Source organism: Mesocricetus auratus, unplaced genomic scaffold (genome assembly GCF_017639785.1).
Source record: "Mesocricetus auratus isolate SY011 unplaced genomic scaffold, BCM_Maur_2.0 Super-Scaffold_4256, whole genome shotgun sequence".
NCBI classification, from domain to species: domain Eukaryota; kingdom Metazoa; phylum Chordata; class Mammalia; order Rodentia; family Cricetidae; genus Mesocricetus; species Mesocricetus auratus.
In genome coordinates, this window is record NW_024429182.1 from 20,921,574 (window position 1) to 20,947,421 (window position 25,848).

A 25,848-nucleotide genomic window follows, 5' to 3' on the forward strand; every position below is an offset into this window, starting at 1 on the left:
CAAAGCCAGATCTAAGACAGCCAGGACTTTTTGTTTTGTTTTGTTTTTCAAGTCAGAATTTCTCTGTATTGTTTTGGAGGCTGTCCTGGAACTCGCTCGGTAGACTAGACTGGTCTCGAACTCACAGAGATCCACCTGCCTCTGCCTCCCGAGTGCTGGGTGCCACCAACGGCCAGCCTGACAGCCAGGACTTTTACACAGAGAAACCCTGTCTCCAAAAACCAACAAAAAAAAAAAAAAGAAAAGAAAAAAAACAAGAAAGGAAAGGAAGAAAAAACAAATGAGCAACGCATCTTTAAAAAAAAAGATTTATGTAGTTGTATGCGTATGTATATGTGTGGGGGTATGTGCACATACTTGCAGGTGCCCTTAGAGGCCAGAGGCATTGGATCATCTGGAGCCAGATTTGCAGGTGGTTGTGAGACACCCAGCGTGGGTACTGGGAACTAAACTCTATTCTGCTGCAAGAGCAGAATGTACCCATAACCATTGGGCAATCTATCCAGCCCAGTACTGAAATTTTTTAATTTATATTTGTTTCACGTGCATTGTTTTGCCTGCATGTGTGTCCAGATGAGGGTGTTGGATCCCCTGGAAGTGAAATTACAGACAGTTGTGACTGGCCATGTGGGTGCTGGGAATTGAACCCAGATTCTCTGGGAGAGCAGCCGGTGCTCTTAACCACTGAGCCATCTCCCTAGACCCCAGATATTGAAATTTTCTAAGATAAGAATTGACTATTTAAGCAGTGCAGTGGTGGCCCACACCTTTAACCCAGCATTCAGGAGGCTGGGGCAGGTCTCTCTGTGTTAGGGGCCAGCCTGGTCTACAGAATTGACTGTTGTAGATGACAGTTTTTAGCAGCCACTGTTGAGTTCCTGTTGGTCACAAGGTTCACTCATTAGGGGAATGGACAGTTAGGAGCACTGACTCTGTTGCATTGTGAGTCTTTGGGTTTTTTTCCGTGTGGATCTGTCTGAGATGTCTATCACAAGTGGCCACAGCTGGTCCTGGGCAGAGTAGAGTAGGGTCAGCATCTGCCCCTGGTGAGGTTGACCCACAGGGATCAAGAGTCTCCCCAGGTTATTTCTGCATTATAGGCTGAAGATATCACCAAGTTCTACAGATTGCAACACTGTTAGAATCACCTTCTAAAACATCTCGTTTCTGCCTGCCACCTGTTAAACAGACGTTTGAGGCAGTGTAAGAATGTTTCTACCAAACAACCCGAGCAGTTCTTCCAGAGCCAGCTGAGCACTGTCCCTAATGCAGACTTGTAATCCACTCGTGTCTGCCCTGCCTGGGTCTCCTGTGAGGAGAGCAGAGGGTGGCACCATGACTTGTGCATTTCCCGTTTTCCATGCTAGGTCTCAGTGCTGCAGAATCAGGGCCGGGAGATGATGCTGGTCACCAGCGGGGCCGTTGCCTTCGGCAAGCAGCGCCTGCGCCATGAGATCCTCCTGTCTCAGAGTGTGCGGCAGGCCCTGCACTCAGGGCAGAACCAGCTGAAGGAGATGGTGAGCGCTGCTTCCCCAACCCTCATGTGGAATTCAGGTCTTCCCTCCTTCCCGTCCACACTGTGTCTGATTGATATATTGCAGGCAGTTCCCGTCTTGGAGGCCCGAGCCTGCGCAGCTGCTGGACAGAGTGGGCTGATGGCCTTGTACGAGGCCATGTTTACGCAGTACAGCATCTGTGCTGCCCAGGTGAGAGACGGGGCCTCCCCGGGGGTGGGGGCGGGACCTGTAGAGTAAGAAGCAAGACCCTGCAGCCAGGTGTCAGCATGTAATCTTTAAGTGTCTGCCTGGGTCTCCTTGTCTGAAACATAAGATAATATCAGTGCTTACTTCACTTACTTCAGAGGGTTTAAGGAGAAGCTCAAAGAGAAAATACATGGAAAGTGTTAAGATAGCATCTGGAACATCATATACCTCAAGCGCAGGAGTTACTGCAGTAGTAACTCTGTAGCAGTGTCCTCAACCTTTCTAACCCTGAGATCCTTTACTACAGTGTCCTATGTTGTGTGACTCCCAGTTATAAAATTATCCTGTTGCTACTTCATCTGTGACTTTGCTGCTGTTGTGAATGATAATGTAAATATCTGATACCAGGGTATCCGGTATATGATACACACGGTATCCGGTATGTGCCCCCGCCATGGCATCCCCCCATTGCTCTAGTGCAAATGTTTCTGAACCAGACAAGTTAGACTGCAGTTTCATTGCCTTCTCTGACTTCGGGTAGCTTGCTTCTCTGTGCACCTGGTGCTGATGGAAGGAAGGCGTGCTGCCGAATGGCTTGTTGCCCATTTATCCGGTGAATGCTCACTGGTCACTTGTGATGTGCAGAGAAGGCTGCCTGGCATTGGGGCTCTGTGGTACAAAAGCCAGGCGAGGTTCCAGGCCTCGTGGGTCTTACCATTGAGTGCTTACCTCTCAATGATGTGAGCCTTTCTATGCATTATTTCATTTTTACCTAAATGTCTTGACTTTTTTTAAATCGTGATTTTTTTTATCACCTGTACAGCCATGAAGTAAATAGTAACTTCTAAAATGCAGCCACATAACTGGTAAAAAGCCTGAAGTTATTATTTGCTAACTCCTCTGGTACCTTTGACCTTGTTAGTTATGTGGCTATTGTTTTAGGTAGATGTTTCCGTTTTGTGTCTTCACTTCCTATTGGTTCTTCTGGTTCTTTGTCATCGATTTGGTTGTCTCCCACGGTCGCGTTCTTATATTGTATAAAAGTGTTCTCAAGTGGGCTGAAGTCGAAGAGCGTGCAATTCTTCCCTTATGGCCTGTGATTGTAATCTGAGATTTAGTTTTCAGTTAGCGCAATCGTTCTCAACCTATGGCTCTCAACCCCTTTGGCAAACCTCTGTCTCCAAAGGTATCCGCATAACGATTCATAACAGTAGCAAAATTATAGTAGCAATGAAGATAATGTTACGGTTGGGGTCAGCGCAGCATGAGGAACTGCATTAAAGGGCGGCAGCCTTAGGAAGGTTGAGAGCCGCTGAGTTTGTGTAAATACAATAGAAATCTCCGTTTCCATCACTCTGCCATCAAATCTCTCTTCTCTAATCCATCAGCAGTGTTACTTGTTCAGTGCCTGGAGCCAGGTGAGCACACTGTGGTCCAGGGATTGCACTTCTGTGTTTTTGCTGCTGCTGCTGCTGCTGTGTTTCCTGGGATTGATGCTTTGGACAGTTTTTGTTTAGCTTTGTCTGCAGTGACAGTTGCATTAGAAGTCACTGCCACTGTTTGCATTGACGTTGAGGTAAAAGCTCTGTCTTCCCAGGAATCTCCAGGTCAGGGCCTCTTCCACCCCGGCCCCTCCCTCAGGCAGGGCTTATCATAGGTGCTCTTTGTACCTTCTGTGGTTCCTTCTTCTCTCCAGGAATACTGTATAGAAGACTTTTATCAGTGGGTTTGAGACCCCACCACTGGGCCTCTGGTTAAAGAATTACCCAAACGCAGCAGCTTGTATTTCCTTCATAGAAACTAATCAGTTTTGTCATCTCAATCAGTTACCTTTGCCCAGGCCCCCTGGAAGGCCCCCTGTCCCTACCTTGCTCCCTGGAGCTGCAGGCCTGTTTGTGAGGCTGCTGTAGCAACAGGTGTTTCCCTGGACCTTTAGACCTCCTGCTCACCCCTCCCGTACCCGTTCTGTACCCATATGCTTATGTTCATCCACAGCCCCACACGGCCATGCCGGGATCAGTGGCTTTGGCTGTGACCCTGTTCAGTGCCTGCAGAACTAAAGCTTTCGCCTGTCCTTACAGCCCTGTGTCACACCGCACCAAACGGTCAGCATGTTTATTCTCCATTGCTGTGGCTCGGATAGGGCTCTGTGTTGAGTGAGGGATTCTTTCCCTCAGCCGCCTCCCACTCTGCCTTCAGTATTTACCTTTATAAGCAGTGAAGCATCTGCCCTGCTGCAGGGGTCTCAGGTCTGCTAGCCAGACCCAAGTGTGGGCCTTAACCGCTGCCTGTGTCAACACCTTCCTCCCAAGTTTCCTGTGTCAAGGATTGCTGGAAAACATTCTTTTTTTCAGAGTTCACTATCATTTAGTTTCTTGCTATTCTCCCCATTCACTTTTCAATCCCGTTACCTTCTGCCTGATACTCTAATTCTTGAACGAAAACAGACCCATTGATGGTTTCCATGGCAGCTCTCCACCCATGAGTCCCTTATTCTGAATCTTTCCCCTGAACTAAGTTCTTCTTGTCCTTCTTTTTGCTCACCATAAAGACCAACTCCAATTCCCACATACTCAGTCATAGTCTCAACTCCAGGAGTGCTCTGCATCCGAGTGAAACCAGGGGACACCTAGCCCTGTGTCTAATGCACTTTTCCAGGCAGGTAAACCATTTACCCACTCACCTAGCATATCGGTACTACTGTGGCTGGCCCCCCGACGACACAGATGCTGGAGTACAAAGATACTTTTTAAAACAAGTCTTGGATCACTCTAATGTTCCTTTAAAGTACGTGCATCAGTTTCCCAATTTTGTACATAGATGCTGTTTTACCATTATTAAATAAGCCTTCCAGACAACTGCAATTCTTTCAGGGACCTCTCAAAACAATTGGCTAAACTTGCTAGCAATGTAGTTCAGTGGAACATCCTGGCTAGATACACCAGACCCCAGGTTTGATCCCTAGCACTGCCAAAAGTTTTTTAATTAAAATAGAAAACTAAAACCAGAAATTGGATCAGTATCAAAAGGTGTGTTTTATTCCGGAAGTCTAACCCTTGGCTCACCATCTTTTTAGGGCATTCTTAGGAAGGTCATCATTTTCCTCTTTAACCTGTTTAACCTCTTTAGATTTTGGTGACCAACTTGGATTTCCACGATGAGCAGAAGCGCCGGAATCTCAACGGCACACTGCATGAGCTGCTTCGGATGAACATCGTGCCCATTGTCAACACAAATGATGCTGTTGTCCCCCCAGCAGAGCCCAACAGTGATCTCCAGGGGGTAAATGTGGGTAACGTAGTCTTAGAGTAGAGCATGCTGGAGACACTAACCCGTGCTGTTGCTGCATGTACTAACCCTGGACGTTTGGCATGCGCGGAAGGAGAAATGGGGAGAGCTGGCATTCCCGAACCATGGCTGCGGAGGCACCTCAGAAATGAGGGAGTTCCATTCAGTGGGTGAGGCGGTGCTGCAGTACTTTAGAGGGTGCTGTGAGCATGGCTTGCAGAGTCTGGCATGCATGTTTGGAAGGAAGCCTTTGTGCTGTGCAGGCAGTGGGGCCCGAGCTCTCACTTGCGTATATTTTGGGTCATTGGTTTTGTCTGCCAGAGCCCATCTGGCGGCTTCTGGGAATCCCTTTTTAAACTGCGCAGCTGTCTCACCAATGTCCCTCCTGCATTGCAGGTTATTAGTGTCAAGGATAACGATAGCCTGGCTGCCCGTCTGGCCGTGGAAATGAAAACTGACCTCTTGATTGTCCTTTCAGATGTAGAAGGTACACAGAAATCAATGCCTTTTCCTTTTGTTCACACATGTGAGCACATGGTCTTCCTTCTGGTCGGTTTTTCACTGTGAAGAGTTTCTGTGACTCGGGTGGGCGTTTCTGTAAAATGCAGCTTGAATGCAGAAGTTACGGTTTTAGGTGCTTTCATTTTTTTTTGTTTGTTTGTTTTAAAAGCAGCTTCAAGGAAATCGTCATGCACCACATAATTAACCCATTTAAAGTTTTCAGTTCAGTGATCTTTGGACTCATTCACACACTTGTACAACCATCTCCATTAACAATTATGTTATTTTATTCACCCTGGCAAGAAACCTCACACCTGTTGTCAATCACTGCCTATTTACATCCAATTCCCCAGCCATAGACAACCTCCAGTCTACTTTTTGACTCTGTGGATTTACCTATTAGAGATTTTATATGAATGGAATCATGTACTATGTGGTCCTTTGTAACTGGCTCCTTTCACTTAGTGTGTCCAGTGTCCAAGGCTCACCTACTTTATAGTTTGTAACAGTGCTCTGTTTCTTTATATTGCCAAGTAGTATTCCAGTCTGGACATACTGCCTTTTATTCAGTCATCAGTTGGTGGTGTCTCTGCTATTACTAATAATGCTGCTATAAGCCTACTTTTGTGTGGGTATTTTCTTTCCACCTAAGAGTATAATCATTGTCAGGTGGTGATGGTGTATGCCTTTAATCCCAACATTAGGGAGGCAGAGGCAGGCGGATCTCTGTGAGTTTGAGGTCAGCCTGGTCTACAGAGTGAGTTCCAGGACAGCCAGGGCTACACAAAGCAACCCCATCTTGAAAAACAAAGCAAAACAAAAAAAGAGTATAATTGTTGGGCTCCGTGGTAGAATGCTTACCTAGCAAGAACAAGATCCTAGAGCCAATCCCCAACCCTGTAATTAAGAGAAAGAGGTGGGGCAGGGGACAGGAGAGAGAGACTTGTTGATTAACTTGGTATTGAAAACCACCTGAGTGTTTTCACAGCCTCTGTGCTATTTGATGTTGCCACCCACAGAGTACCAGGGTTCTCATTTGTCTGACAAGACCTGTTAGTCACTGTGTGGTTTTCTGTGTTATAATCACAGAATGTCCCAAGCAGAAACTTTGATTCCTTTCCTTAAAAACAATTGTTATGTTTATTTATTTGGGTACGGGGGCATATGCTGAGGTCAGGGGGCAAGTTGTGAGAGTTGATTCGCTGTTCCATCATGTGAGTCCTGGGGATCCAGCTCAGGCTGAGTGATGCACCTTTGCCATCAAGCGTTAATTCTTAGAACAGTATCATAAGTTAAAGCACCCGAGCGTGGGGCTGAAGGACTGGGGAAAGAGGAGTAGGCAGAAGGTGTGGAGCGCTGAGAGGCCTCTGGAAAATGTCTCCCAGCGGGACCGCCTTTCCCATAGTTGCCTGAAACTGAGCAGCCCCTCAGTTCGTGCTCATCACCTTCTGGGAAGAACCCTGCCAAGAATCATGAAGCTGTGGGGCTGCCTGAGCCTTGCCGGCAGGCCAGGCACTTACTGCTGCTCAGGTTTTAACATTGCCTCGTCCTAGGTGGCACCCTGATTCCCCCAGTCCCAGAGAGGTTTCACACAGAACAGGATTGTCCTAAAGATCTGGAATGATGTGGGCATCCTGTGCAGGGAAAGCTGCGATTTAAAACCAAAAATGGCTGGGGAGGTCGCTCAGTGGGCAAAGCACCTGCCTTGCAGGCATGAGGACCTTCTGCCTTCCACACGCACATGCATGTGTACATACACCTATACACTCATGTGTACCTGCACACACCTGTACACATAAACAAAACCAAAACTCATCACCACCCAAAATGTCCTGTAGCGGGTTCCCAGCCACTGGCAGTGTCTCCCTGATATGTGTCTCCCTTTGGTCTTGGTTTGACACCATTTCCTCAGACCGCCTTGATCCTCCTTTACCCGTCCAGTGTTTATGCACGTTTAAGGTAAAACTGAGAGAATTTTTTTTAACCTCATGTTGTCTGCTTGTAACATTTCACTTCACTGTGGTGTTACCCAGCTCAGGCGCATGCGGGTTATACGTTCCTTAGTAATGAATCCAGCCTGAATGCTGAGAGTCATGACTCCCCTGCTGGCTTCACCCACCCTTCAAGACACTCACTCGTAAGCCAGGCGGTGCCCGTCAAAGGGTACGGTGAGAGTTACTGAGCACCCGCTTCACGTCTCATCATGCCTAAATGGTGGACGGCCCTGTACTGCTCCTGCACTTGTCCCTCTTGCTTAGGTCCTCGAGGTGCAGCATGATAAGCCGTGAGAGCAGAGGGAGGGACTCTGCTAGTGCTGTAGGCACCGTGCCAAGGATATGGCCTCACTTAGAGGTCAGGAGACATTTGTTTAAGGCACAAAGGTGCGTTGCTTAGTGTGGGTCGGCGCCACTGATCCCTTAATTCCAGGTGAGGCCGGCGTTTTGGTTTGTTTTGTCTTTGTATAATAGCAAGTGCCTGGGGAGGCCTGTGAGGACGCACAAGTTGGGCCAGTGCAGTGTTACTGACTCCGATCCACTCTTTAGGCCTCTTTGACAGCCCCCCAGGGTCAGATGACGCAAAGCTCATTGATATATTCTATCCTGGAGATCAACAGTCAGTGACGTTTGGAACCAAATCTAGAGTGGGATTAGGAGGCATGGAAGCCAAGGTAAGCTAATAACTGAGCTATTCCAGTCTTCAAGCCCAAATGGTATGCTATTGTTTTCTACTGCTAACCTTGTCTGGGAGCTTATGTTTCAGATACCACACACATACACTTAAACATGCACGTATTTAAGTATGTTTCATGACTGTTGTACATCTATGTTTAGTCATGCCTTTAGACGAATTTTTATTAACATAGCCAGTGCATTTTGCCCTGTGTTCATTACTTTTTGTTGCTATGACAGAAAAGCCTACAGAAGCTATTCTGGCTCACAGTTAGAAAGTGCAGTCCTTTGAGACAGGGAAGTCATGGCAGCCACTGACATGGCACTGGTCACACTGTATCCATGATGAGGAAATAGAGACTAATGCCCGGCTCGCTCGCTCCTTCTTACTTAGTCTGCAACCCAGGCTCACATTGAGTTCTCCTCCACTTAAACCTCTCATAGACATTCCTAAGCGTATTTCCACGATACATAAAAATTTAGTCAAGTAGACGATGAAAATTAACTGTCACGGCCCGTAGAGGACAGGGCCCATGTAATTTTTACTCAATAAATCTGTTATCAACTAAGATATTTCTGGAAGCTTTTCAGAACTCCTTCCCTTCCCATTAATTGTTCTCAGAAGCTGTAGACCCTTAATTCAGGGCATCATATAGCAACGTTAGGAGAGAAAAGCTAAGTTCAGGCATGACAAATCAAAATGCTCTGGCATAACAAATAAAAACGCTCAGGCATAACAAATCAAAATGTGCACGTTTTGAGTCCAGTTTGGCAGGTCTCAGAGAAAACAGGGCATTGCTTCCTCAGTACGTGCTGAGGCTGGACCGGAAAGTGATGGCAGAGTGCTTGTGTTTTCCCGGATCCGAGCTGTTAGACACGTCCCTCTGTTTATTTGGATCCGAGCTGTTAGGCGCGTCCCTCTGTTTATTTGGATCCGAGCTGTTAGGCGCGTCCCTCTGTTTATTTGGCTTGCTAGATATCAGGTTGTATCTGTGTCATCGTGCAAGGTCAGAGTGTGTGTATCTAGGTCTGAACCTCATCTTTGGATCTAACCTGACCCCTCAGGTGAAAGCAGCCCTCTGGGCTTTGCAAGGCGGTACTTCTGTTGTCATTGCCAACGGAACCCACCCAAAGGTGTCTGGGCACGTCATCACAGACATAGTGGAAGGCAAAAAAGTCGGCACCTTCTTTTCAGAAGTAAAGCCTGCTGGTGAGTAGTTCTCCCGCAAGCCCCAGGGCCTGTGAGTGGTAGATAGCCAATGCCACCCCAGCCTAGAAGGAACCGAATGAAGCCTGAGCTCTCATCCCTCCAATCCAGATTAGGAAAATCAGTGTGGTCACATCATAAATTCTGGTGTCTCAAACAGTTTACAGAACTGGATTTTGTCAGTGTCTTACCTACCCTGCCTAGTTAGTCCTAGTCTCCAGAGTCAGGAAACCCGTGCTAGGCCTCCCTGGATGCTAAGAACTAATGAGCAGCAGAGATGCAGATATACTGAAGACACGTGTGAGCTCCGCAGCACACACAAGATGTGTTCATTATCGGCGACCACACATGAGAGATGTGCTCGCCAAGATGAAATTGAACAGAAGGCACCGAGACTCTTGTCTACACCAGACAAGCGAAGTTTCTGTTTATCCCTGAATTACGTTGGCTTGGATTTGTTTATTTGTGGTTGGTGGTTGCGGGGGGGGGGCAGGTGTTGCCATTCTGTTGGCTCCAGTGATCTCTGGGTGTCAATCAAGCACACCAAGGTACCAGGCATTGCTTCTACGTTCAGGGAAGCGCGTGATGGGAAAGTGAGAGTGTGAAGCTGACTGTGGTCTGATGCTTGCACATGCTCTTGCAGGCCCTACAGTGGAGCAGCAGGGAGAGATGGCTAGATCTGGAGGGAGGATGCTGGCCACGTTAGAGCCCGAACAGGTGAGGACATTCACTGACACTTCGGTGGGTTTTCAGAGCAAAGCATGCTATACGTTTTGGTTTAATGGTCAAGTCTGCTGTCCCCGTTTATTCCTAGTGTTAGCAGAATTACCTTAATTAATTTTATGCTCCCCATGGTGTGGTCAAAGACAACATTAGGAAAGTGTGGGTCTGATGCATGGCAGACATGGACACATAGGGGAGTTACTTCCTCCTGAATCACCTGCAACACCTGACGGAGGGAAGCTTGAGAGCCTGCTCTGTTCACAGTGACTTCGATAGAGCCAGAGATGGCAAGGCCAGATGAGAGGGCTGGCTGTCCGGGGTGTGCTGCTACGCTGGAGTGGTACAGGTTTCTTCTGTGGAGCCCTTTGGTCTGAGAAGGGAGGAGAGAGTGACTACAGATGAGGAGAGTGAAGGCAAAGAAGGAGGAGCCTGACTCCTCCCTCAGGCCACTCTGCTCTACCTCAGTGATCATTTCCCAAAGTGATGGCCAAGGACTAGTCTCCCCAAAAGAAAAGCCAAAGGCCTGGAGAAAGAGCGCAGCAGTTAAGAGTACTGATCGCTCATTCAGAGGATCTGGGTTTGATTCCAGCACTCAGCATGGTAGCTTGGAACTGTTCAAGGTGTTCTGGCGCCCTCCTCTGGACTCCCTAGACACTGCGTGTTTACAGTACATAACATGCAGGCAGAACTCACACACACACATAAAATAAGAATAAATCTAAAAAAAAATTCTAAAGAAAAGCCCAATGCAAAAACTTACCTGGGAAGTAAATGTCTGGTGGTACAAAATCTATAGAGTTGTATCACGTGTCGTTCCTAATTCTACATACCAGCTTGTCTCATGGACAGATTATATAACTCATCATCTCACCAGTGCTGAGCCATGGATCCTAATGCAATAATTAGGAGTGAAAAAGAAAGAAGAAATGAGGGCAGGCTGGAAACACATAAAGAGATGGACAATGCCAGGGACTTCAGTCTGTGACAACTTCGGCTCCAGGGACAAGCCTGGCACTCTGAGGGTAGGCGAAGGAGCATGTGCATTCTTGGGCCTACCTGGTGTCTTCATGATTTGCTTTTGCAGAGAGCAGAAATTATCCATCATCTGGCTGACCTGCTGACGGACCAGCGGGAAGAGATCCTGCTAGCCAACAAAAAAGACTTGGAGGAGGCAGAGGGTAGGGAGCTGTTATTCATGCGTTTGTCATTGCGTCCTTCTTTTATTGGTAATTATTATGTCTGTCTAAAGGCAAGATTGCTACAAGAAATTATATTTATTATGAGTAGTTTTTATCAAGGCGGGGGGTTGGGGGGTGACTTGTGCTAACTAAGGCCTTTCTAACTGTTTGTGGTAGTTACCCCTGCCCCGTTTCCAGATATTTTAGTCCAACACTAAGGAGCTTTCCCTGTTCCCAAGAGTCCTATGAGCCCTGGCTGCTGTGGCAGTTTTAGAACCAGAAAAAGAGACCGAGAATGTCACTGCTGTGGATGCTCAGCTAATGATGGCTGAGACCATCATATTAGCAGACACCAATAGGAAAGAAAGCCTTCAAACTGCACAGCCTAGTGTGATTGAGCGAGCTGCTGTTTATTAGTCCGCTCAGCAGAGCTGTCATTCACCCGAAGTCATATGACCAGCTGTGGACTCAGGATTCCAGTTCAGATGAACTGCTCATATAAAAGAGCCGCAGAAATGGTTTGTGTTGCCTTAGTGAAAGATGAGATCTCTTGGGCCATTAAGCATGGTTGGCATCAGGTGTTGTCCAGAGAGGTCTGTGTGGCACTCATGGTAGAGTAGGTGATACGGCTAACGTCACACCAAGATGGCCAGTTACAGACAGCTGGGCCCAGGTGTCTTAGTTCCCTCTCTCTCCTCTGCTTTGCCAGTTCAGGACAGTGGAGGCTAGCTGGGCATGGTTGCCACATGGTAAGACCCTGTCTCAAATAATAGTAAAATAATAATAATAACAGAAAGGAAAAGCAGAGAAATCGCCTTTGTTCTTGATGCCATTGGGACATCAACCTGTATGCATGTACATCAGCCACGTTTGATGAGCAGACCTGATGCTTCACAGTTAGCATTTTTTACTCGCTGTGCTCCAGGTAGCCTGGCCTGTCAGTAGCTGTGGTGGATTATGTGTAACAACTACATCACAGCTTCCTCTCTAAACTGTCAGGTAGAACCCAGGCGTCCCTGTTCTGAAGTGCTCTGTCTTACTTGCTGCATGCGGAAAGTGATGGTTTGGGGGACATGAGAGACAGTTGTCAGGGAGTCCCTCCCCGCCCCCGCCCCCACCCCCGGGAGAGCTATGCAAAGCTGCCTGTCACTGCATCACCCCGACCCTCAGTTCTGTGTCTGTCCCTGCTACAGTAAAGCTGGTGGCCAAAGCTTGCCCACACTCCCGCTCTGTCATACTGTCCTCCTGCCTTTTCAGGAAGACTTGCGACCCCTCTCCTGAAGCGCCTGAGTCTCTCCACGTCTAAACTGAACAGCCTGGCCATCGGGCTGCGGCAAATTGCAGCCTCCTCCCAGGACAGTGTGGGCCGTGTTCTGCGCCGGACTCGGATTGCCAAAAACCTGGAACTAGAGCAAGTGACTGTCCCAATAGGTGTTTTACTGGTGATCTTTGAGTCTCGCCCTGACTGCCTACCCCAGGTATGCGTGACCATGGCCCTGCCATTGGGAATGGGTATATCACCAGAACTAGAGATAAGTCACCATAAGGTAGGTAGGTAGATAGGTGTGTGTGTGTGTGTGTGTGTGTGTGTATGAAAATATGCATATGAAAGAGAGAAAAATATCTTTTTCTTCAACCCAAAGATACCTCTTTCCATGGTGTTGTCAATTTGTTATTAAGGTGAGTTATGTCCTGCATCTTTCCAGCCACCCCAGAGCAGAGATGTAAGTGAGCATTGTAACCTTAATGTCCCTTGTCACACTTGTAAGTGTAGAGCTGTCACCCAGGCCCAAATAGACTCCCTAACCCCCTGCAGGATGGGGACAGCACATTCTGAGCTCTCCTGGCTGTCAGTGCACTTTGTTCTGAGAAGGCACATCCCTGCTAACCCCCTGCAGTTACTCACCTGACACCTGTCTACCCCCACGTGGAAAGACTCCATTATCAGTGTCGCTGAGTGCTTCCTGTGGGCACATCCATTAGAAAAAGCACTTTCGGAAGTTAACGGAAGATGGCATGCAGCCCTCTATAAGGAATGTGGTTAGCACATGTCCGAGCACCCGTGCCAGGAAACATGAGCTACAGTAGAAGTCAACTTCACTTTGTTGCCCTACACTCTCAGAAATTGATAATCGTTTCCCCCACTAAGCTGTGAGGGGGCATTTACATGTTTCTTTGTATTGGCTCCGAGGTCTCAAAGGGAAATTCTGTTTTAAAATGAAAAGCTAGCCCCTCTGTATGTAAAGCACATGGGACTGTGGAGCCTGCAACACTCTTTGGAGGGTACTCCCTGACAAGACCTCACAGTAGCTTGTTCCTCCAGGGACCCCCTTCCCATGGCTGTCTGTCCTCAGCCAGACTCAGTGCCCCTCTGGCCATAAGCCCATCCTGTAGAAGAGACTGGTGGTGTCTGCAGAACTCGTTTGTGCTAACAGAAATGGGTCCTGATTCTGTGTGGCTCTCTCCATGAAAGGCCACCTCCCATACCCAAATCTTCACAAGGAATAGTCTTTCCCCTGTGGCCGAGGCTCCTCACCTGAAGTGTAAGCCCTGGACAGCAACATAGTGTGTGGAACACGGTGTGTCTCCATTTAGCTGAAGAAAGTTTGCATAACCTTCCTAAGGGGCTCAAGAGCAACTCAAGCAAATAGAAAGGATTAAGAACCCCTAATCTGGAGATTTAAATGGCCTGGCAAAGAGTTTTGATAGCCTTTTCCCATCCCGTACCAAACCTGGGTGATTTTCATTCATCTGGAAAGGATTCAGAAAATCAAGCTTCAGGCTTAGGATGACTGAGCTGGTGTCTCATCCTTCCCCTGCCCTGAGCAGTGAATACGCCTCCTAGCAGGCTGCTGTCACCATCCAGGACTGGCTTGAGTTCTTGTCCTCCAGGTTCTTAGCACCGGGCAGTTAGAGCGCCCAGGTCAATCCCAGGACCACAGTAGGGTGTGGCCACAGGTGCCTCCCAGCCTCTGCTGACTCAGTGGAGCAGGTCCTTCACTATGGAGGCAACTGGGCATCCCATTCCCCACTGGGACCACAGGGCGGAGGGAGTGCCGTGGGACCCTGGCCACTGAACTCAGGTCGCATTGCTGGTGCTTCTGTCTTCTGTGCGAGCCATATAGCTTAGTTCCCCAGAGCCAGACATCTCGGAGGTTTTGTTGTTGTTACGGTTATTTTTGTTTGTTGTTGGTTTTCTGGTTTTTTTTTGCCAGTCCTTCATTTATAAGCTGTGTAACCTGGGGGGGCGGTCACCGCCCTTCCTGGGGTTCAGTATGAAATGGGATAAAATGAGTTTGTAATTTACGTGGCTGCTGGTAAAAATGAGACAGTCACTGTAATAAAGCACAGAGCAATACCAGCATTACTGTCGCTCTGCTTGTCTTCCCTCTGATCTGCAGGTGGCAGCGTTGGCTATTGCAAGTGGCAATGGCTTGCTGCTCAAAGGGGGGAAGGAGGCCGCACACAGCAACCGCATTCTTCACCGCCTGACCCAGGAGGCCCTGTCCATCCATGGAGTCAAGGACGCCATTCAGCTGGTAGGTCGTGGGGCCAGCTGAGGTCTGTGGCAAGTATTGGGTTGTGTAAAGCCAAGATGCTTCCACGGGCAGGCTTGATTAGGAGGCCACAGCTTCCGTGAGCCCGTGAACACGGCCATTCTGCAGAGCCAAGTGGGTTTTCATGGGCCTGGAAGAGCTGCCACCATACAGATGTATCCTGTCATTTCTGGTAACTCAGCACCAACCAGATCTTCACTTTTTTTAAGAGCTTGATTTTCTTTATTACTGTTGTAGCATGTGAGTGAGTGAGTGTGTGTGTGTGTGTGTGTGTGTGTGTGTGTGTGTGTGTGTGAGAGAGAGAGAGAGAGAGAGAGAGAGAGAGAGAGAGAGAGAGGAGAGCGAGCTGTGGAATCACTTCTCCCCTTCTATCTCTCCGTGGGTCCCAGGAATCGGGCTGAGGTCTCCAGGCTTGTGTGGCAAGCATCTTTACCCACTGAGCCCTACATACACTGGCCCACAGACCTCATTCATTAGGTTACAGGAGTGACACACCCCACTGTAGGGCTGGGCTCCTCTCCTTGATGGAGTTATTTAGGGTAATTGATTCAGGGGTAAGGAATTGGTAGAGTTTAGATTTGTCTTAAGTCACTTGAAGAAAAAGTTTGTCATCAGCCCTGGTGTGGTATGGAAGGACGAGACCATGTTGCTGCCACTGTTACTGTGGTCACTAGCGTGGCCTGAGCTGCCAGATGAGCCCCATGGGAACAGCTGCAAGTCATGTGAGGCGCCTTCCTTAGCTCATCTAACTCTCACTATAACCCGGGGAGGAAATGCTGTTCATTCGTAGGCCCATGTTCTGGGTTGGGAAAAAGCAGAGTAGGGTACAGGATTTCACCAGTCTGTGTATGGTTTAGACTTGATTTAAGCCGTTTCTAAATCTTTCTTTTCCCATGGAAGGCTCCATGGGAACTTTTCTGTTCCGTGACTTCTGTTCATCACGCTGTGGTTTCTGTAGTTTCGCATCCAACAGTTCTTTCTCTTTTTCATCACCGTGTAGTAGTCCATTTGTAGCCGCGTACTGCAGGCCATCTTTTTGTGTTGTTGTTCTCTTCCTGTTCTTTTTATTTAAGTTAGAAACAAGCTGGTTTCACATGTCAATCCCAGCTCCCTCTCCCTCCCTCCTCCCCTGCCCTCCCCACCGGGCCACCCAGCCCCCCACCCAATCTCCATTCCAGGGAGGGTGAGGCCCTCCATGGTGGATCTCCAGAGACTGTCATTTCATCCAGGGCAAGGCCTAGACCCTCCCCCAAGAGGCTGAGAGAGCATCCCTCACTGTGGGATGGGCACTCAAAGTCTATTTGTACGCCAGGGATATGGGAGCTCTTGGACCCTAGATTGATGGCTGGGTGGACAGCATGGGACTGACCCAGACCCCCTGAATGTGGTGTCAGTGAGGAGGCCTAGGTAATCTATGGGGCCTTGGGAGTATTATACCAGGTCATCTTTTTTGTCGGTAGATATTTGGTCTGGCCCAGGTTTTGGTTTCACGAAATCAAGTAGCTATGAATATTCTGGTACTTGTACATTTATATGTCTGTTTTAACATGACCAGATGGAAGACAATGACAAATTCAGAAAAGGACTGGCACCACTGTGTCCCAACACAGGCCCTTGTGACAATAAAGCTTGCATCCCAGCATAGAAGTAGTCAGTGGACGTCTTGGGGAAATGTGACCCCCCTCACAAGACCCAGCATGCCCTCAAGTGGCCACCTCTTTTGGGGATCCTGTAGCCTGGCAGCATCTGTACCTCCTGGTCATCCACCCACAGCACTGCCCCCTGCCCCGCCCAGCAAGCTCTGCCCTGTGCCGCGGGTGGTTAGCTGTCCTGCAGTGCTCCTGTCCATGAGGGAGCTCTCTGAAATGCAGAGCGTGGCTCCCAGTGAGGCCTCCAGTCCTGTTGCCGCAGTTTGGTCAGTGTGTGCGGGACAGTGGGCGAGTGTTTCAGTTTCTCCAGTCAGGCCCTTGTTTTCAGAATAAGTCTTCCGGGTGCTGGAGTTAGTGACCAGGGAGCACAGACTTTGGTCTGTAAAGAGGAAGCTGCTGCTTCTATATTTTGTGTGGTCAGAAGATGCCACCTTCATCTCTGGTTCTCTCCCCCTTCAGGTGAACACCAGGGAAGAAGTTGAGGATCTCTGCCGCCTCGACAAAATAATAGATCTGATCATTCCTCGAGGCTCCTCCCAGCTGGTCAGAGACATCCAGAAAGCTGCCAAGGGCATCCCTGTGATGGGCCACAGCGAGGGGATCTGCCACATGTATGTGGATTCTGAGGCCAGTGTGGACAAAGTCACCAGACTCGGTGAGCTGTCCCAGGGCTCCTGGGGAGTGAGTGGAAACTCTTGGTGATTTCTCAGTGCCTGTGGACCGTGTACGCAGGACTCACTCTTCACTCTCCCTTGTCTTCAGTCAGGGACTCCAAGTGTGAGTATCCGGCTGCCTGTAACGCTCTGGAGACTTTGCTCATCCACCGGGATCTGCTGAGAACACCCGTGTTTGACCAGATCATCGATATGCTGCGGGTGGAGCAGGTACGGTAGACATGCAGGAAAGGTTAGAGCAGGAGCAGCTTCCGGGCCGCTTAGGGCACAGTATGTCACACTTGCTCTGCAGTGCTGTGCTGAGTACACAGGTGAGCCAGACTGCCCTCTGTCGTCCACCGCCTAGATGGAGTGATGCGCAGATGGCTGCATGTATCACGGGGTGCATGTATCACGGGGTGCAGCATGTTCCCTGCTGCAAGGGACCAAACAGCACTGTACAGAGTGGAATGTTTACAGCAATGCTTTATATGGGTAGTAAAGTTACGTTTTCCAGCCAGACATTCCTTTTTATGTAACTTTTTTTTTAATTGCACAGAAGTCGTTTGGGTTTTGTTTTGAGAAGTTTGCATGTATGTGTGTTTGGGAGGGGTGTTTTTAAGATTTATTTCATGTGTATGAGTGTTTATGCATGTGTATCTGTACAACGTGTGCCCGGTGCCTCCAAAGGCCAGAAGAGGGCATCAGATCCTCTGGAACTGGAGTTAACAGACAGTTAGTTAGGTGCTGCCATGTGGGTGCTGGGAATTGAACCCACGTCCTCTGGAAGAGCAGCCAGTGCTCTTAACAGCTGGGCCATCCCTCCAGCCTCAGAAGTGTTTTCAAGAATCAAATTAATATGCATTTCATTCTCTCCTTCCAAAAATGTCCTCAGTTGCCAAGATAATTAAACTTACACAAATAAATTCAGTAAGTTTGAAGTACAGACAGATTTATGCTGTCCTAAATTCACAACTTCAAGTTACTGGAAGGTCCCGTGGCCGGATGGACAATCTGTCAAAGGTCCTGCATGGCTGCGTTTCCAGCTTTGGTAGCAGGAGTGAGGGCACCCTTACATAAGCAAGTGCAGAGCAGGGAAGCAGCCTGCTGGCCCTTCTTGCCCTGCCCCCGCCGTGGCATCCTTTTGCTATAGAAGGGGAGGATGCTTATCAGTGCGGTGTGGCTCTAGTGAAGATCTGTGTTAGGGTTCTGTGTCACCCCAGCCAAAAGGGCACTCAAGAAAAGCAGTGGAAAGAAAGAGTGCTGTAAAATAAACATGACTACATGGGGGACCACACAGATCCACAAAAGAGCCGGGTGTGGTGGTGCACACCTTTGATCTCAGCACTCAGGAGGCAGAGGCAGGAGGGCCTCACAGAGAAACCCTGTCTGGAAAAAACAAACAAACAAATAAGAGCCGCATTCATGTTGCAGACACACACACACACACACACTCTCTCTCTCTCTCTCTCTCTCTCTCTCCCTCTCTCCCTCCCTCTCTCCCTCTCTCTCTCTCTCTCTCTCTCTCTTTCTCTAAAATTAAAAATTTATACAGATCCACAAGAGAAAAGCAGATGCCTAGAATCTGTGTCTGAGTACAGCTCTGTATATCACTCTAGCCAAAAAATCAAAATAGAGACTGTATGGGAGTCCTTTGTGGGACCCAGCATTTTCTTCAGCTGCAATTAGAAAACCTGAGAACTGACAAAGCAGCTGCTTCCTTTAGTTACCCTTAGCATGGTACCATCTGAAACGGTAACTTGGCTCACATTAGGTTCATTCCATCAGGGTGGGGGAGCAGCTCACTTCCTGGTAGCCAGGAAGGCGAAACAGAGAAAGGAGGAATACAGCCTTCAGGGACTTGTCTTCTTCTTCAAGAAGGCTCATCTTCTGCGCTCCACCCGTCCCCCCCCGTCCCCCAGTAATGCCGTCCTACTATAGCTTCATCGGGGACTAAATCCATTCATTAGGCAGAGCCCTCAAGGTCTCGGTGTCTCTGGAAACCCCATCGCAGACATAGGCAGATGTGTGCTTCACTAATCCCCAATCAGGTTAACAGCCACCCAGCCCCTCAAGTCATGGTTTTGAGAGTGAATGTGCATACCCCGCAGAGTGAAAGGGAATCGGAACACAGGACTGCTTGTGTTCAAGTCTGTCCACTAGTGGCCCATTTGACTGGCCACCTGTAGATGCCGAGTATCAGTCACCTGCCCTGCACTGGAGGAAGCTGTCCTTGCCTGGAACTGAACCCCTCACCCCACTGCGATCGAACCCTCGGCATCCTGGGTGTCAGGGTGAGGATTGCCTTCAGAGACTCCAAACCACAAGGAGGCAGTGTGCGTCCTGCACGCAGCACCTTTGCGTGTAGGAACTAAATCCTTGGAGTGACCTGATCACAGATGGGGTTTCCTAGTCCTGAGAAAGTACAGATACAGCTTATCATGACTGGAGCCCAAACCTGAAGGAGTGAAGTCGTGAACTAGTCGTGTGCAGTCTCCGAGAACAAGGCCTGTGCGCGATCCAACTGATGAAGTCCCGCAGGCTAGCCCAGGATCCTTACGTCCCTGTAACAGAAACAAGATCAGTTTGAGAGCCTGGAGCTGGGTATGACAGGCCAGAATCAGACAGGTCTGAGGTACTCAGCCTGGAATACCAAGCCAGGGCTTCCCTGGGGTGTAGGGAATAAAGATTCATATCTATGGTGCCTTTTCCTTATGAATCCAGCGCAGATTCTACTTTATAAATAATGGGAGTTTATGGTTGAGGTTCCTTTAGTAAAAAGACAGAAGTCAAGGGCCTGTGTGTCTCATAACTTCAGCATTCAAAGGCTTTCCCATTGAATCCCTGTCCCAGCTTACTCACGAGCCTGTTGCTGGGAGGTTGGCCAGCAAGCCCTGGCCTAGCACAGGGCAGAGTAGGCTGGTGTGAGGAGGGCTAAGTCACCCTCCAGGCCCACCAGCCACTTGACTGACACTTGCCAGGGCCTTGCTGCATTACCCAGGCTCTGGTTCACACGGGCTCATCGTACAGGCCCAGCTGTCGGTTCTTACTGCTGCCGCATTCTCTTGTTTTTATTTTCTCTCTGACAGGTAAAAATCCACGCTGGCCCCAAGTTCGCCTCCTACCTGACCTTCAGCCCCTCGGAAGTGAAGTCACTCCGAATAGAGTATGGTGACCTGGAAGTGTGCATTGAAGTGGTGGACAGTGTCCAGGAAGCCATTGATCACATCCATAAATACGGCAGCTCCCACACAGATGTCATCGTCACAGAGAATGGTCAGTTTCCAGAACTTCAGGCATGTGGGGCCAGGTTTCTTTGTTCTGACCTGCAGTAAGTGCTGTTGCTTTCAGCCCCTCTGGTCCTGCAGGATGCACCCTCCAGACTCACTAGTGACAGTCCTAGCATTGGAGACAGCTGGTAGCTTGCAGAGTACTCTCTGATCTACCTGTTGGTCCAGCCAGTGGCCCCTCTGGGCAGGGCAGAGATGATGGGCACCACTTTAAAGATGGCAGAGCATGCTACAGAGGCATCTTCTTAATCCATGCAGCTGCCTTACCAGATAGTTCAAAGCCAGACACTGTGACTCAACACCTATAATCTCAGAACTCAGGAATCTAAGGCAGGAGGATTGCCACAAGTTGGAGGCCTGCCTGGACTACATAGCAAGACCTTGAGTCCAAAAAGGAAAGCAAAAAACTGTACAGCTGAGGGAACTAGCATCTGCAGGCTAAGAGCAGGAAAAACTGCATATCCATTTAACACCCAAAAGGCATGGCCATGGGCATGTCAGGGTGTCTGGTGGTAAAGGAAGCCGTGTGGCCCCTGAGGAACTCACAGCCAATCTACTGGAACTGTCACCATAGCACCGAGCACCAGCAATCATTAATTGCCGACTTACCATGAGGCACTGGGGTGAGGGTTCCCAGGGACCAACTGGCTTCATCCTCCATACCCTGAGAACCAGGTCATGTCCTTCCCTTCTCATGCATGCAAAGAAATCTTCATACACTTGCTCAAGGCCACACAGCTAACGTGTATGGATGAAAGAAATCTTCATACACCTGCTCAAGGCCACACAGCTAACGTGTATGGACTTGGAGCTCAGACCTATACAGGCTGTTCCAGCATGGAGGCATAACTGCCTGGAGGTCCGATTCCAAAAGTCCCTTACCAGCCCTGACCATGGGATCTGGTTCGCCATCTTCCCCTTCAGAGCCCACCTAAGCCTATATGTTTAACATATGAGGAGAACATGTGCAGTCAGATCTGTCACCAGGGAGTGACCAAAAGTGGACGTGTGCTCCATGGGTCATCTTTTTTTGGTTTCTTTTTCTTTCCCTTGTAGAGAAAACAGCGGAGTTCTTCCTCCAGCATGTGGATAGCGCCTGTGTGTTCTGGAATGCTAGTACTCGCTTCTCTGATGGCTACCGCTTTGGACTGGGTAAGAAAGTGTGACAGGGAAATAGAGTCCCCAGTGGCTCTCCCACCACAGGCTCTAAAAATTATGGTGAAGTAGAGGCGCCTCCCCCGAGTCACGTGAGTGATCTACATATAGAACAGACAGAATCGTCAAGAATAATCCCATTTACCCAACTGTGTCGGTAGACATTCCATCTGTGAAGAAGGTGGCTGCTCCTGATTCTGCTTGCATAAATGGGGAAACCAAGAGACAAGTCAAGTAACTTGCCCAGAGTCACACAGCCAGTGTCAGACCTAATATGTATAAGCCCGGTGCCCCCATTGCAGTGCAGGCAGGCACAGCTTATCATAGTTCACAAGCTGCTATGGTCTCCCGAGAGCATGCCATTGCAGATTTGAGTGACAGCCAGGTTGCCTCTCAGATAGGAATCACACACACATAGGATGGAAGATAATGGTATTGGTAACTACACTGCCTGAGCACCAAGATCAGGAACCAGCAAAAAAGTGGGAGGGGGGATTCAGTCTAAAACATGTACTTGGAATGCCTAGGGCTCTGGGTTCACCCCTGGTACCAGCACAAACAAAAGTGATCACTAGGAATTGGCACGTGGTCCTTTCATTACTTACAAAACTTTCAGCTCCCCATAGTTGTTTGAGCAGTCTGGTTTTCCAGTGGACCATTACACAAGCATCCCAATAAGACATTTATGGCACATTTCGTGAATATTTGAGGTGTAAGGGTGTGTGTGTGTGTGTCTGTCTGTGTGTGTGTGTGTGTGTGTGTGTGTGTGTGTGTGATGGTGTTTTTTTGGTTTTTGTTTTTGAGACAGGGTCTTTCTACATAGCACCGGCTATCCCAGAACTTGCTAAGTAGACCAGCCTGATCTCAAACTCAAAGATTTACATACTTTAGCCTCCCAAGTGTGGGGATTAAATACTTGTGCCACTATGTCCAGCCAGCATTTGAGAATTTTAATCCCCTTAAGCTTTTTGTTGTTGTTGGTTTGTTGGTGGTGTTGGATTTTCCTATTTGGTGCTAGAGATCAAACCCAGGGCCTCCAACATGCTGAGCAACTGCTCTGCAACTGAGCTACCCCTAGCCTCCTTTCCCCAAAGCCTTTTGGAATATGTGATCACCTGGAGAAATCACCCTCCCTGATCATGGAAGGCTGTAAGGGAGTTTACCAGTCTTTCTTTCTTTCTTTCTTTCTTTCTTTCTTTCTTTCTTTCTTTCTTTCTTTCTTTCTTTCTTTCTGTTTCTCTCTCCCTTCCTCCCTCCCTCTCCCCCCCTCTCTCTTTCTTTCTTTCTTTCTTTCTTTCTTTCTTTCTTTCTTTCTTTCTTTCTTTCTTTCTTTCAAGACAGGGTTTCTCTGTATTGTCTTGGAAGCTGTCCTAGAACTCACTTTGTAGACCAGGCTGGCCTCGAACTCACAGAGATCCGCCTGCCTCTGCCTCCTGAGTGCTGGGATTAAAGGTGTGCGCCACCAATGCCTGGCTGAGTTTACCAGTTTTCGTAGTCATTGACTTGGAGTTGCCATTTCTGTCGAACTGGAATTCTGATTTAACTTTCACAGCCCTCAAGCTCCAACACTGTAGAGAATAACTGGCCCGTCCTTTGGCTCCCTTGCCCAGTGAATTTCTACTTCACAGTAACAGGCCCTTGTTCCTTTCTGCCTCATCCCTATGCCTGGCGCACTGTACACACTCAGTGAAGTTGTGATGCATGAGGGATCCCAACCCCCACTGAATACAATGCAACACTGAGCCAGACCAAGGAAAACCCCTGGTCTCAGGAGCAAGAGGGGAGAGCAATGAGCAGTAGCTGGCAATACCTGGCGGGTGCCTTTGTGCTAATCCCGGGGGCATACTAAGAACTATGCTTTCTAGAATATAAAGACTATTTGGAGGGCCCTGAGGTTAAAAGCACACACTGCTTTTGCAGAAGACTAGGATCCTTTTCCCAGCACCCACATCAGGTGACTTACAACTGTAACTCCAATTCTGGGAGGTCTGACGTTCTCTTCTGGCCTGCATGGGCACTGGCATGCATGTGGTACACATCCATACATGCATGTTTACACATATAAAATAAAAATAAATGAATCTTTTAAAAACAAATAAATACGATTTGGGCACAATGACTCATAGCCAAAGTCCTACCACTCAGCAGACTGAGACAGGAAGATAAAAAAGTCAAAGCCAGCCTGGACTATACAGTAAGACTATATCAAAACTAAGGGCTGTTTAGGGACATGGAGTCTATACTAGATGTTGTTGTACACTTCAAAACATGCCCAGACATTAAAATGTAGTACACACTTGAGATGCTTTAACTGATTCAGATAGATTTTCTAAAACTGTCAAAATCTGCTTGGATGCAGGACAGTGGGAGAAGGGGCATCGCGGTCTGTAGTGACAGAGAACACACCCACATGGACGAGGAATACCAACCAGCCAAGGAGGATGGGTCAGGGTTTGCAAAGAGAGAAGATAGTCATTGTGGGCTCCTGGGTGATCAGACAGCAATGGCTGGGAAAGCCACTCCTTTCTCCGTGATTGTTTTGTCTTTGAACAGGAGCTGAAGTAGGAATCAGTACCTCACGAATCCACGCGCGGGGACCAGTAGGACTGGAAGGATTGCTAACGACTAAGTGGCTGCTTCGAGGACAAGACCATGTGGTCTCAGACTTCTCGGAGCACGGCAGCTTAAAGTATCTTCACGAGAACCTCCCTGTTCCCCAGAGAAACTTCAGCTGAGGGGAGCCAGGTGGTCAGGACTGACCTGTGCAGTCTGGCACAGCTGGGCGACTCAGGGATCTCCAGAGAGCTGATCTCGGCCCCACCTCTTAGATGGGTCTGCCTGCTGGACAGATCACCTGTGCTTCTGGCTCAACTCAGCATTTCCAGTCTTAGCTAATGTTCATATCCATTCCAGCTTCTTGTGCCTGTCTGTCTATGTTACCAAGGTTGAAACTAGGGCCTCGAACATGCTGGCAAGGGCTCTACAGCTAGTCTGTCTCCCTAGTCCCACAGTCCAGTCTTTTAGGAAGAGAATCATCGTTGCAGGTGGAGGCTTGGCTTTTCACAGTCCCATTCCCCCTCAGAAAGTAAGGGGCTGTCATTAACCATCTCACATCATTGACAATGGAAAATCCTGGCTGCTTGTATCACCTCAGTGAGGTAAAGTCTCCAGGCATTCAGCCAGGACCAGCCTCACCACCCTCAGACTCTGCACATGTAATTTTCTTTCTTTTGTACATGCTCATCTTCAGAAGGGGATATTGGGAATTTTTAAGGAGGGATGACTCCTTAAAAATCTTGAACATTTTCACCGGAAACGGTGCCTAAAAAGAACTAACTTACATCCCTGGAAAGGTTGGCCTTCATGAAGTTATGGGTGTGCAACCCAGACAGCTGCAATCTGTCCCTGGCCAGGGGACACACACAGTACCTTTGATGTAGTTGGAATCTGAGCATCACACTGGAGGTATGAATTTCAAGATGTTCCTACAAGTGGGAGGAAGATCTACAATTATGCCTGACCTTTTTATATAAATTATTTTGTCATCCTATTCTTGACCTCCAGAACAAAGATTAGAGGATTATTTTAATACTTTGGATTCTTTCCCTTTTTTTGAGAAATAAAATTCTTATAAAAGCCTGTGTGCACAGTTAAAGTTTTCTCCCTTATTTGTCCTCAACCTCGTCTTCCCTCTCCCTCCCTGGTGACCCCTCCTCCCTGCCTGCTCTCGCTGTCACCATACTGTTCTCTGGAAGTTGGCTGACTGGGGAGTGGGGGAAGGAGATGACAGTTTCGATGGAGTGATGCCAGGGAACCTTCCAGAGAGGGACTCCAGCCTCAAGAGGAAAGGAAAACAGGACAGTGGCATGAAGAGCTTGGAGGCTAGTCACATGATGATCTGATGTCTGGGCTGTGTACCACAAGAACGTGTTTGCCTGTCATGTCCCCTTCCACCATGCACAGCCCACGGCCCTGGGTCACTGTGGCTATAACTGAAGTTCACGAGATCCTGGCCTGTGAAGTCTCTGAACTGTTCTCATCCCCTCACTCCCTTCCCTGTAGCCCTGCTCTTAGTCCCCGTTCTCTACAGTCTGCATTTCAAAGGGCCTTCAAAAGAAGCCAGTATTCACTGGCACGCTGCTTCTGACCCTCAGAGTAGTTTTATGGGCATAAGAATCAGTGTCGCGTGGATCATGTTCCCAGGCTGGCTCCAGACTCTACCTCTCGTCCAGACCCTTACATGGTCTGGCAAATCACCCAGCCTGCCCTGCCCCA

The 25,848-nt window shown here is 48.6% G+C and overlaps 1 protein-coding gene across 2 annotated transcripts in view; it reads left to right on the forward strand.

The window, feature by feature from the left end:
* Aldh18a1 (aldehyde dehydrogenase 18 family member A1) overlaps positions 1-25,212 on the forward strand; it is a 34,253-nt gene extending 9,041 nt beyond the window's left edge. Inside the window, exons 4-18 of one of the 2 annotated variants that reach the window (XM_013116258.3) lie at positions 1,368-1,517; positions 1,602-1,706; positions 4,833-4,991; positions 5,388-5,478; positions 8,036-8,160; positions 9,227-9,371; positions 10,012-10,085; positions 11,176-11,269; positions 12,527-12,747; positions 14,671-14,808; positions 16,935-17,130; positions 17,238-17,359; positions 20,218-20,404; positions 21,475-21,570; positions 24,127-25,212. In XM_013116258.3, coding sequence (XP_012971712.1) covers positions 1,368-1,517; positions 1,602-1,706; positions 4,833-4,991; positions 5,388-5,478; positions 8,036-8,160; positions 9,227-9,371; positions 10,012-10,085; positions 11,176-11,269; positions 12,527-12,747; positions 14,671-14,808; positions 16,935-17,130; positions 17,238-17,359; positions 20,218-20,404; positions 21,475-21,570; positions 24,127-24,308 — 2,085 coding nt within the window. In that variant the 3' untranslated portion in view covers positions 24,309-25,212. The remainder of the gene's footprint in view (positions 1-1,367; positions 1,518-1,601; positions 1,707-4,832; positions 4,992-5,387; positions 5,479-8,035; positions 8,161-9,226; positions 9,372-10,011; positions 10,086-11,175; positions 11,270-12,526; positions 12,748-14,670; positions 14,809-16,934; positions 17,131-17,237; positions 17,360-20,217; positions 20,405-21,474; positions 21,571-24,126) is intronic. The other variant, XM_013116262.3, reaches the window with a different exon arrangement.
* Positions 25,213-25,848: the final 636 nt, after the last annotated feature.